General features: G+C 40.4%; 1 protein-coding gene across 1 annotated transcript in view; it reads left to right on the top strand.

Moving 5' to 3' along the window:
- The window catches only part of slc35f1 (solute carrier family 35 member F1), a 358491-nt gene that overhangs the window by 309405 nt on the left and 35415 nt on the right, over positions 1 to 13671 (top strand). Inside the window, exons 6-7 of the mRNA XM_067983814.1 lie at positions 5423 to 5475; positions 11232 to 11386. Of these exons, the coding sequence (XP_067839915.1) occupies positions 5423 to 5475; positions 11232 to 11386 (208 nt within the window). The remainder of the gene's footprint in view (positions 1 to 5422; positions 5476 to 11231; positions 11387 to 13671) is intronic.

Genomic DNA, 13671 nt, shown 5'->3' with positions numbered 1-13671 from the left:
ATATGGTCTCATCAAAGCCTTTACAATTGTGGCAAGACTTCCTTACTCTTATACTCCAACCCCCTTGCAATAAAGGCCAACAAACCATTTGCCTTCCTGATTGCATGCTGTACCTGCATGTTAACTTTCTGTGTTTCATGGGTACAAGGGAACCCAATTTTCTCTGAACACAACATTTAATAGTTTCTCACCATTTAAAAATATTCTGTTTTTCTATTCTTCCTACCAAAATGAATAAACTCACATTTCCCCACATTATACTCCATTGCCACCTTCTTGCCCACTCACTTAACCTGTCTATATCCTTTTGTAGACTCTTTGGGCTCAATTTTCAAATTAAAAAATGGGTGGGTTGAGGGCGGGGCGGGGGGGCATTGAAAATTGCCACCATTTCAGACCCACCCCAACCCGCCCATTTCTGGTTTTCACCGGAGCGGGACGAGGGGCCAACCCGCTCCCAGGAGGCGGATCAAGCCTTAAATCCTTTCAAGGAGGCTTCAGGCCTCCATTTTTCACTAATTCCTGAATTCAACCTCGGGGGACCGGGATTCCCGGGCCTTTTGTTTTGTGCCTCGTGATAGGAGGCGAGGAGGCCTGAGACTAACAGGTAGATGCCTAGAAAGCACAGCTTGTGGGCCCAGAGGAGTAGGAGTGCTTCCCCCAGGCCCAACAAGGCTACCTGAACTGACCCCCCCCACCGCCAACGATTGCGGACCCCCAACCGTGAACCACCCACCCGATCGTGGACTCCTGATCACAGACCACGCGCAGACCCTCCCTCCCAATCGCGGAACCCCGATCCCCCCGATTGCGGACACCCGACCACCGATCGAGGACCCCCACCCATTCGCCGATCCCCGATTGCAGACCCCCCCATCGCGGTATCCCAACCCCGATGGCGGACCCCGCCCAATTGCGGACCCCCAACCGTGGATCCCTCCAATTGCGGACCCCAACCACTGATCGCGGGCACCTGACCCCGAACCCGACCTCCCAACCCCAGACCCCGATCCCCCCATTCCGATCCTCCCACCCCTGACCCTCCCCCTCAACAATCGTGGATCCCCGTGATGACCCCCCCCCCCCCGCCCCGCCGCCGGTGACTGACCCCCAATCCCAATCCCCATGACTTGCAACCCCCGTGCCCACCTACGTCCACCCGTGCCCACCTACGCCCACCCATGCTCACCTATGCCCAACCATGCTCCTTGCCCACCCATGCCCCCCGTGCCCATCCATGAACCCCCACACACCCCCATCATACAAACAAAGACTAACCTGCAGACTTACGTGAAGACATCCTCTCCCTGGCTGGTCTCCCGTCCGACTGAGACCAGCCTGTCAATCAGCTGGACCGGAAACCAACAAAAAAAATAATAGACGTCCTTACATCAAAATCGTAAGAACGTCCAGGAAACCCGTACTAACAGGTTTCCTAACCTCAATTTGACCCCCCCAGCCCCCTTCCCGGCTCCGTTTTAAAATCACCACCCTTGTGTCCTCCTCACAGCTTACTTTCTTATCTCACTTTGTATCATCAACAAACTTGGATACATTACACTCGGACCCTTCATCTAATTCATTCATTCATATAAGTTGTAAATAGCTGAGGCCCAATTGCTGACCTTTGTGGCACCTCACTAGTTACAGCCTGCCAACCTGAGAATAACCTATTTATCCCTGCTCTCTGTTTTCTGTCCATTAACCAATCCTCTATCCCTGCCCCCAACCCCATGAGCCCTTATCTTGTTTAACAACCTTTTATGTGGCACCTTATCGAATGCCTTTTGAAAATCTAAATATACTATATCCACTGGTTCCCCCTTATCTACCCTGCTAGTTACATCCTCAAAAAACTCTCAATAGATTTGTCAAACACGATTTCTCTTTCATAAAACCATGTTGACTGTGCATAATCATATTTTGATTTTCTAACTGCCCCATTACCTCTTCCTTAATAATGGATTCTGTCATTTTCCCGATTACTGATGCTAACTGGCCTGTAGTTCCTTGTTTTCTCTCTCCCTCCTTTCTTGAATAGCGGTGTTACATTTGCTTACTTCCAATCCATTGGGACCGTTCTAGAATCTAGGGAATTTTGGAAGATCACAACCAATGCATCCACTATCTCTGCAGCCACCTCTTTTAGAACCTAGGATGTAGACCATCAGGTCCAGAGGATTTGTTGGCTTTTAGCCCCATTAATTTCTCCAGTACTTTTTCTTTACTAATATTAATTACTTTAAGATCCTCACTCTCATTAGCCTCTTGGTTCCCCACTATTTCTAGTATGCTTTTTGTGTCTTCTACAGTGAAGACAGATACAAAATATTTGTTTAATGTCTCTGCTGTTTCTTTATTCCCCATTATAATTTCTCCTGTCTCAGCCTCTAAGAGACCCACCTTTACTTTCGCTACTCTCTTCCTTTTTACATACTTGTAGAAGCTCTTACTATCTGTTTTTATATTTCTTGCTAGTTTACTCATATTCTATTTTCTCCCTCCATCAATTTTTTGGTCATACTTTGCTGGTTTCTAAAACATCATAAGCGTCTGCTTTTAATCTAATACTATCCTTAACTTCTTTAGTTGGCCACGGATGGATCAGTTTTCCCCTGGAGTTTTTATTTCTCAATGGAATGTATGTTCGTTGAGAATTATGAAATGTTTCTTTACATGTTCGCCACTGCTTATCTACTGTCATACCTTTTAATCTAATTTCCCAATCTACTTTAGCCAACTCGCCCCTCATACCTATGTAATTGACTTTATTTAAGTTTAGGACTCTAGTTTCTGACTTAAGTACATCACTCTCCCCAGAGGATCCCTTACTATGAGATTACTAATTAACCCTGTCTCATCACACAAGACAAGATCTAAAATAGCCTGTTCCCTTGTTGGTTCCACGACGTATTGTTCTAGGAAACTGTCTCAAATGCATTCCATGAACTCATCCTCCAAACTACCTTTGCCAATTTGATTTGTCCAGTCTATATGAAGATTAAAGTCCCCCACAATTATTGCATTATCTTCGTTACAAGCTCCTAGAATTTCTTGATTAATACTCTGTCCAGCAGTGTAGCTACTGGTAGGGGGCCTATAAACTACTCCCACCAGTGTTTTCTGCCCCTTGTTATTTCTTATCTCCACCCATACCAATTCTACTTCCTGATCTTCTGAGCCAAGATCCTTCCTCAATACTGTCCTTATGTTATCCTTTATTATCAGGGCTACACCCCCTCTTTTTCCATTTTGTCTGTCTTTTTGAAACGTCAAGTACCCAGGAATATTTAGTTCCCAATCTTGGTTAGCTTGCAACCAGGTCTCTGTGATGGTTATGAGATCAAACCCATTTATCTCTATTTGTGCCATTAATTTGTCCCTTAATGAGCCTTGCACACAGTTTGTGCGCAGGCTCTGGGTGCTAGCAGTGCTTTTGGCCTGTGTTGTTCAGTACTATAAAGTCTCTGTGAAAGAAATTGAAAATATCATTTCATAACACTATTTTACAGTTGTTATGAGTAGTGAGCTCCACCTGGAATTTCCACGGGGACTGTCCCGCAGGAGATCGGCAGACCCCCTGTAGAAATCGTGTAACCTCCTAAAAGAAAAGGGCACGTACACCATTTCTCCAGTGGCTCAACTGATCTCCTGTTGATGTTATGACTGAAGATTGGAAGAACCCCGTGGAAATTTACAGCCCTTATTTTTTTTTATCAATTCAGTGGGCAGTGCATTTTTCTTCTCTCCAACCCAATCCTTCATTCCAATGGAATTTTTGAAAGGATGGCTCTTCCCCTCCAATTTGAGGTGTGTTCATGCCTGTAACTATTATCCTCTTGGTCCTTTCATTCCTGCATTCATGCAGATACTCATGCATAGGATGACCAGCACCAGACCATATCAAGATATATTTTGTCTTTAATGTAAAAATGTTGTGAATATAAATGTTCCTTTTGTTTTCATTGAGGACTCCAGAGAATATTATTCAACAGTTTCATTAATGTAAGGAATCTTACAACACCAGGTTATAGTCCAACAATTTTATTTTAAAATCACAAGCTTTTGGAGATTATCCCCTTCGTCAGGTGAGTGAGTGAATAAGAGGTTCTCAAATCGCATATCTTAGAGCATATCTTGAACAGTTTCATTAGACATTGTATAAAGCAACAACGTTTGCTAATACTTTTAACAATGTAGTGATAATATATAAATGCTTATTTTACGTGGGAAATCCTATCTACTGTACAAAATAAAACTTAACATAAAACATTGACTTAAGCCTGTCAGTGGTATCAAACACTACTCCAATGTGAATTATAGTGCAGATGCCATAATGGTTTAATAATGCCAGAAAATGTAGCCATATTTAGGTTGTTTGGATCTATCCCTTAATAATGGGGTCACTTGATGCTTTTCACTGTCAGAAAGCATCTTAATATTGTATTTAATCTATTTGAAAAAATACAACTTGGCATTAACAAGTTGATGCAAAAATTGCTGACACTCGCAAATAGTCCTCTACATGATTAAGTAAATAATTTTCTGAATAACTGGATTGGTCATTTCTTAACTGAGGCTAGACTTTTCACAAAGGAAAGATTTCTGTAATTGATACTTTTTACTTTACACGTAATAGTTTAGACAATTGTGGGTAACATTAAACAATCACTATAAATATGTAAATAATCTTTTATGTCAAATATAATACTTATTGTACCGTTTCCTTGAGCTGGATTAAGTTTTTTTGGATGAACTTGAAATCCCAGAGATGAGCTAAGTATAGAAAAATAAATAATGCAACCTAATCAAGGGTCAAATGACGTTAGAATAAAACTGAAATAGTCCGTGAAGACCACGTGAAACCTAGGATTAGATTACAGCTTTCAATTTACTTCTTGTGATTTCATTTATTTCCCCCCAAATTTTTGTGAACACTGTCTAGTTTCTTGTGATTTCAGGAGCTCCATTGCAGTGTTTAATGATGCCAACAGAAAGTTACCATTCCCTGTAGGGATATAATTATTGTACATTCAGCAGAAAATTATTTGCAGCGGATTACACAATATACCTTACATAATATGCAGTATAACAAAGTTACTTATGAAAAGTAGTTGTAAAATGTGTCCTGTGGGTCCACGTAGGACTCCTAAATAATTCTGAAGCAGTTCTACTACCTGATGCACTGATGACACTGGAATCTTACATCTGGTAAATGATGGATAACATGTCAAGTGCTGCTTAATTAACACAAGTGCTGATTTTGAATTACCCTAATGCATAATTACCCTAGTATTGCTCATGGAACCATTTGTTGGATTTTTATGCTTCTGAATTACTTTTCCAGGGGCAGATATGCAGCAATTTTCCTTTTGAGTGAAGTGCAAAACCATGAATCATTTTAATTTTATTTTTATTACAGGGCTATAATGGAACATAAGGAATTGTTAAAGGTACCATGGGACTGGCAGATAGGTGAGAACTTATTTTACATATACTATTACCCAGGAGCAGTAATTAATTAGTTGTTGACGGCCAGGCTTCCAAAACCTGACAGTGATTGAATGACAAAAAAGGTTGATAGATCGATGGATGTGATTAGGGGTGTACCACTCGAGACCTTCTGCTTTCCCCTTCCATTCCTCTCAAACCGATAATGTACATATTTACTTTGTGGACATGATATAAAATAACAGATCTTTTGGAGTGTTTTTACAAGGCCAGAACATCTGGGTTTCAGATAGTCATAAACTGTGACAACATGCCGCTGGAGCAGTTCATGCCCTCAAAACCCTAGTTTGAATTATGGTCTTATGTATTTGTTTTTTAATAACAAAAACAATATTAAAAATAAATATACAGGCTTTCCTCTCTGGTAGCTATGTCACAAAGTGTGACGGGGATATGGCTGGAAATCCTGGAACTCCCTATCTAACAGCATCATGGTAGTACCTTCACCGCACGGACTGCAGCAGTTCAAGAATAAGGCCCACTACCACCTTCTCAAGGGCATCTAGGCATGGGCAATAAATGCTGGCCTTTATATCCCACGCTCATATCCCAAAGAATGATGAAAAAAAAGTTTTTAGCCCCTGCCTCCAAGTTACATTAGTGTAACTTCAGACATCTGTAAAAGGAATACTGTTAAATGTGGAAGAACTATGGATTGTTTGAGGCCTAAATAATACTGTATTTACGACCAGTACTTGTTGTATTTTATTACCTTGATAGCAAAACTTTTCTGGCTAGCATGTGTCCATTGTGTGACATGTCTGTAGAGTGTGAAGAATGCTGTTTGGCTCAAATATCAAAATCACTAAAAAGCAATCAATTCAAAAACACAAAACAGCCAGATGACTCCACAATCTCTTTAAAACGTTCCCTTTTTATAAAAAAAAATCCAATCACGTGCAATGTCATTTTTTCAGTGGCCACGTTGGTTCTTCCACCCACCGTACTTTATACCTCTAAAGTAAAATTCATATCATAAAAAAGACAGAAAACTGAAGTATGTGAGAGGCATATACAATATCAAAGATAAAGAAAGAAAACAGAAAAATAAATACTCACAGATACACTTACAAACTGTGTGACTTAAAAAGCAAAGAAACCACCCGAATTCCCGATGTGCATTTGCACCATTAGCATCATTTAGTAAAATTACTCCAATGGAATAACAGATAGCTAGTACTGTGTTACAAGATAAATGGGAGTGAATTTGGAATACCAATGGGAAACATATTATTTTGCAGCCCTTTACAACCCATCTGCCCAATCCTTTCTGGCAGGCTCCATATGCTCGATGCTACGCTACCATGAACCAAATACTTTATATTCTTCATATTCATATTCTCCCTCCTGTTTACACATGTGGGACTTTACAGAGCGGGGAGTATTGTAAGTGAGATATCAGTGCTATATCAGTGACATTAGCAATGTGGGTATGGCTGTAAAGCTGTAGCATAACTGGTTTTACTACACTTTGCAATATTCCCATCACCCATCCTTTTTAAGCTGTATTAGCTTCCCATCCCCCAGCAAACTGACTTCAAGGTCCTCATTCTCACTTTCAAATCCTACATAGCTCTCCCGTTCTACCTGCATGATCTCCTCCATATGTCCCCATGTACACCCTCCACTCGTCCGACATGAGATTACTCCTTGTTCCCCGCTCCCTCCATTCCACTGTTTGTGGCTGCTCTTTCAATCACAATACTCCAGCTATCTGGAACTCCCTCCCTTGGACCCTGCCTTCAGAAATGTCCTCAAAACCCTTCTCATCGACTGTGCTTTTGACACCTTTTTCATTTTCCCTTTTTCACCTCCAGTTCAAAGTCCACTGTCTTTGCTCCTCCATATAAATCTTTTTGAGATCTTCCTGCACTTAAAGATATAGAAACATAAATTATTGTTGTTCACCATATCGTTAAAGTCCTCAAAGCGTTCCAGTTGAATAATTTCCTGTTTGTATTAGGGAACTCTGATGTAGTGATCGTCCTGAACGCTATCTTTTAGTCATGAAGTGATGTTTCTATGAAGATGTAACTATGAACATATAACATGAAAAGCACCCTTTTACTTTGTTCTGCTTAAATCAGTACAGAGCTAAGTTAAGTCACTGCAGTGTGACTGTTGATTGGCTGACAAGCTATGTCTTTCAAACTGTTATCATCACTAAAATAGCAATTTTTTTGACACCTCACAATCCATTATCTCCTAAAAGCAATGGTTTGACCATTATTGGTTTAAAGTTTAATTCCCATCTCTAGTCTAAACTAAAAAAAATTCTCACATGTTCTTTTAACATATATCCAAGTCAAACTGTAATAGAAGTTATTAACATGTTAGCTTTGGTTGTGCCAATGCATGTTAGTGATAGTAATTTTCTAAGTAAAGGTCAGCATAGAAATAATGATTTCACATTCTGTATTTTGATTTTCATGTGAAAGTAACACATAACTGGTGTGTTATGAATGTCCTTGACTAATATTAGTAAGATAAGCTCATGACTGAGGCTTGGCAGTGCAATGGATTCTGTCAGATTGCCACATCATCAAGGTGACATGATAACTAATGGAAACTAATACTCAGTGACCATCTTTATATAACTGGTGTTTTGATAAATTCTACCAGTCAAATTGATGCTATTACACTTCAATGTGACACCAAATTTATCATTTAGTGAAATAACATAGGAATTACTTCACCTTCCCTGACTACTGACAAAAATCTGCTGTATTCAGACACTTATGAGCTGATGGATGAATCCAAGGCATCGCAGTGTGGTGATGCAGTACACTCGAGCATTAATACTCTGGCCTCAAAGTGGCAGAATGCAGGATCATGTTCGCAGTTGCCCACAAAGCACGTTTCCAATCTCAGCCATGTTGTCAGGAGGAGTCACCAATAGTAAGCCATCAGTTCTTTATAGGGAAGGGTGAGAAATGCAGAAGACAAGTCATTGCAGGCAGGTCTCGTGCACCTCCAAGTCATCAGCTGCACTGGTGGATATTTGGGACCAGATTGCCTATCTGCCTGCCAGCCTCTTATGGCAGAGGAATGTGAGGTCGAGGTTGATCTAAGAATATACAAGAAATTACAAAAGTGGGAGAGCAAGAGCTGTTTATAAAATCTCTACATATCATGAGGTAAATTTTCCTTTTCAGTACAGAGCTCTAGACGTGAAATTGAACCCGTCCCTCAGGGGCAAAAAAGTCCAATTTTGCAGGGCTATGTTCCGCACCCCAAGGGCGCCTGAAATTCATCTGATGCTGTATTGGCTCAGCCAATCTTTAGGTGTACCTGGCTACCGCCCTAAAAAATCGTTAGGCCCTTTGAATATGCTAAATAGGGGCCTAATATCTATTTAAGGACTTCTCTGAAATTGGTCAGAAACTGAGCAGAGCATGTACAGGGCATGCTCCGCTCAGTATTTCTGATTCTTTCTGCAGCCTAATCAGCAGTCCTTACAGAAAGGCCAAACTGAAAGGCACTGGCCAGCAGGCCATCTTCGCCAACAGAAAGGTAAATTTTTTCTTTTTAATTTACCTTAATGTGGAGCCAGTCAGTGCTCCTGCTGGCTCCACAGCACTACTGCTGGTCCTTACCGGGCCACGCTCATCCTCTGCTGTTTGTCTCTCTCCCCATGAGCCTGCCTGAACGTCGATGCTGGCATCACAGCTGGCGCACATTGGTCCAGTGGAAACTGTTGAGCTGCCTCAGGAGGCCTGACAGGTGCCCATAGCTTACTGGAATTATTCAGGTGAGGCCAAAGGCCAGATTTCGGACGAGCCTCAGGCTTCCAGCTTCTGGCGCGCTATGAACGTGCTGAAAACGGGCCCCATTGAATTTCTTCCCCTATGTGCCAAATAGAAGGACAACCATGGGGACATGTACCCAGATTCTCTATATATAGTCTTTCAGGGCACTGAAGATGAAAATTTACCCTCACATATCCTACTTAGCTTACATCGTGTGAAGCAGTTCATAAACCCTGGTCTGAGCAGAGATACTATGAAAAACTAATTACTGGAACTAAAACAGAAAATGTTAGAAATGAACAGCAGGTCGGGTAATATCTGAAAGAGAAAATAGGGTAACATTTCAGGTGAGTTCAAATAAAAAGGTCCTACCCATAAATGTTGACCCATCTTTCTATTTCAGATGCTGACTGACTTGCTGTGTATTTTCAGCATTTTCTGTTTTTATTACAGTCTGAGCACTTCTAATTCCTGGCATCACACTTTACACACACTAAAACCCAAGGGAGGACATTAAATACAAAAACATTAGAAATCAAGATTGGAAAAAAAAATACTGCAAATAGTAAAGATTGTTAATACAGTGAATGGAGCACTTTCCATTTCAGGCACCAGCTCATGTATAAAACAATTAGATGCAGAGAAACACTCCTGCTTCAACAATGTGCATCGGCCTCAACTCAATCTCAGAAAGTCACTCCCTACTGTACCAATGTGACAGTTATCATTTTCCAACATACTGCATCCCAAATAAGATTGCCAAATTAGAAACAATATTGTACTGTGGACTCATTCTCATTAGGAACTGGATTTAGACTGCTTCATATAGGACTGTTACAGGGAGCAGAAAGATGGGACTTCCAACCTATCGTGCAGGCCTGAATACAAGGTCCTGTCCCAGAAGTGAAAACCCATTGCACCATGAGTCTCCCAAGTCTTTTGTTATTACAAAATAAAATGATGGAAATCTCTTTAAAGTAATGAAAGGGTCAACTCTCTTCCATATGAAAATGTTGTTCACATCTTTAGTTCAAAAATTGATTGTTCTCCCATAGTAAATTAATAGACAAACATCAGCTACAGACAAGTAATAATTTACCCTGTTCTAATGACTGGATTCAAACTGCCTGGCCAAACAAACCAACACTATTGACCACATAAACAACCTTGATGTATTCTTTGATATTTATTATTATGTACTCAAGTTTCTGAGAAATTTCATTTGGCAAAATTAAAAATTACAAATGGAAACAATTATTTACTTCAGATTTTTTCCTTTGAAGTGCTTTAACACCACAACAAAAGTGTTTTATACTCATTACTTACGAGCACAGCCATACCTAAATATGAAAGCTGATACAAGAGTATAAATTTACATCTTGATGTCATTCTGTCATCTGTTTCTATGTAAATAAATGAGCAAATGACCTATTTACCTTCCATCTGTGCTTGTGCCTTCCCAGTAGAAAACACTATTTGCAAAATGCTTTGCCAGTGCTTCTGTTAAACAAGGGAAAATTAACAGATATAAGAAAGCTGGAAACACCTGGGAAGCAATATATTCTAAAAGTGACTCTGAATAATGAGATTATGGCATTAATTACCAGACCACGCTCACTAAAGCAAAATATTATGCGGAAAATATATTTGCAATCCTCTAGCTTTGAAAAGCAAAACTGTACATTTTTTTCTCTTTCTTTTTTTTTCCTCATTAAAACTGAAACAGTCCCATTGGATTCCACAATATTATTCAAGGCTTGAGGTCTTTTTCTGTGTTGTTTTACTAGTTATGCCCTTTGGATTATAATCATACAAGTTTGAACTGCTCATTAAGTAGTCTAATGTCACCCTACTGAATGGGTCATTGAAACTGACCGCTTTAGCTGCCCTCAAAGAGCTTTGAAACTGTTCCAATTGTGTTTCCTTTTCTTTTGGAAAACTTCCTAATGCCATTTCTACTCTTTTCTCCAGGGTTGCTGTATGTTGGTTTCAGTGCCTGCATGTTCGGTCTGTACAGCTTCATGCCTGTAGTCATTAAACGAAGCAGTGCCACCGCTGTCAACCTCTCCCTATTAACCGCAGATATTTACAGTCTGTTTTGTGGGTTATTCCTTTTCCACTACAAGGTATGTTAATTAAATTAAATACGTCACAGGGTCACATCATTTTGGGAGGCATAATAGGAGTCACCCTGGACTTTTATTGAAAAGAGTCTGTGAACTGTGTGCTTGATAGCTTTGCTACAAATACAAAGGAAAGGTTATTTTTCTGTACAAAACTGAACATTGATATTCTGTCAACTTTGTTTTGCCAGAAGGTGCAGCAGGTTCTACAGTCTGAAACATAACTTACTATGCTGTCAATGTCATGTAATAATGCAAATCCTTTTCTTATCATTCCTGTCAGATTGAGTGCTCTCATGCTTAGTAATTGACTCATATGTTTTTAAATTCCGATATCTAAGGTATGATCTCTGGTTTATGCTGAGTTAGCTGATCTCAGCTGAGGTAATGGTTGGGGCAGTGCAATTAGCCTCAGTACCCCTGAGCTAGGGAGAATTAAAATCAGTTAAGAGTTCCTGCATCTAATTGCTCTCCAGTGACCCCTGATGAAAAGTACCTACATGCATGTGGCAGATGAGAGGAGGAGCAAGTTCAACCGTGATGCTTCATGCTGTCAAATAGCCTGCTGACACTCACCGTCTAGGCTCACACATTGGACAAGACACTGTAGAACAGCCAGCACCTGTGGAACCGTACCCTAGCATGACTCACTGCCTTCAGAAAAGGAAAAACAAAATTCAGTGGGAAAAGGGAAACTGCCATTCCAATGCGTCATGCACACCAAGTGGTGGTTTAGCTGTTTGTGCCTTGTGATTCTCCACTGAAATCGGAAGTTTTCCAGAGGGAGAATAGAAAAAGCATTGAATAAGTCAGGCTCACTTACTTATACAGCCATTGGGATAAAACTCTTTAATGTAAATTGGAGAATGCCTTTTTTTCTCTGTATTTAATGGAATGAAATTGCATTTCAGAAGTTGCACATTTCCAAACCTCATGTTCCCGAACCACACCTCCCCATGATTTCATTAGTAGATCGTTAGTTACAAAGTAAACAGGCATTCTCCAGTTTCTTGGTGAAAAAGAGAAATTTCACCCCAAGTGGCTAGTTTAAGAATAGCACTGAGAGATCACTCACTTACTCTTGCAGCATATTGTAAACAATTTTACAACACCAAGTTATAGTCCAACAATTTTATTTGAAATTCACAAGCTTTCGGAGGCTTCCTCCTTCCTCAGGTGAATGTTGTGGAAATGAAATCCTCGAACCCTTCACATTTATAAATCACAGAACAATACCTGGTGATTACAGATAGTCTTTCTAACTGCCCGTTGCCAAGGCAATCACAGTGTGCAGACAGAGAGGTGTTACCTACAAGGTAGGTCCTCAACCAGGATCTTGGGTTCATGTCACGCTACACGTAACCCCACCAGCGAACAAATGTTATCTGTTTTTAATATACGGGTCATTTGCTGTCTTTCTCTTCCTTCCGGATGTTTCTATGTTTCTGCCTCTCTCTCTCTGTTTTTTTTTGGTTGTTTGTATATTCGGTGGCCTTGTAGGTAACACCTCTCTGTCTGCACACTGTGATTGCCTTGGCAACGGGCAGTTGGAAAGACTATCTGTAATCACCAGGTATTGTTCTGTGATTTATAAATGCGAAGGGTTCGAGGATTTCATTTCCACAACATTCACCTGAGGAAGGAGGAAGCCTCCGAAAGCTTGTGAATTTCAAATAAAATTGTTGGACTATAACTTGGTGTTGTAAAATAGTTTACAATTGTCAACCCCAGTCCATCACCGGCATCTCCACATCTTGCAGCATAGGAAGACCTCAAAAGGATGGAAAATAATCCAACGGGAAATCCACACTGATGATTATAATATAATTTCTGGGCTGTATTTTTCTTCTGTGTTAATTGTGAGCTTACAAAACATATCTTATAGTAATGTGAGCTTCTAGGATCTGTCTGATATCAGTGCCTACTACAGCTAAAAAGAGGTCTTGCACTCTTCTGAGATCATGAATATTTTAAGGAGACACTAGAGATCTAAGAACTGAGTTCTTGGTGCTTAATTCCACAAATCTGCTTTAGTGTTAGCAATATAGACTCGAGATTCCCTAATGGAATTAGGCTGTGGTAATAAGCTGTACAAATCACGGAAGTCTTAGGTTGGACAACAGTGGAGTCACTATAGTGCCAGGGACCTTGCTTCTGATTGCTAACATTTGACTGTTGTTAGAAATGCACATCTGTGAATGTCAGATGAGGATATGATTGGGCTCAACTGTGATAAATTCCACAGTTGAATAGCCTGCCAACATTCCTTGTCTAGGCTTATACATGAA

This window comes from Heptranchias perlo, chromosome 5 (assembly GCF_035084215.1).
Source record: "Heptranchias perlo isolate sHepPer1 chromosome 5, sHepPer1.hap1, whole genome shotgun sequence".
In the NCBI taxonomy this organism is placed as follows: Eukaryota; Metazoa; Chordata; class Chondrichthyes; order Hexanchiformes; family Hexanchidae; genus Heptranchias; species Heptranchias perlo.
This window is presented reverse-complemented; position numbering and strand designations above follow the sequence as displayed.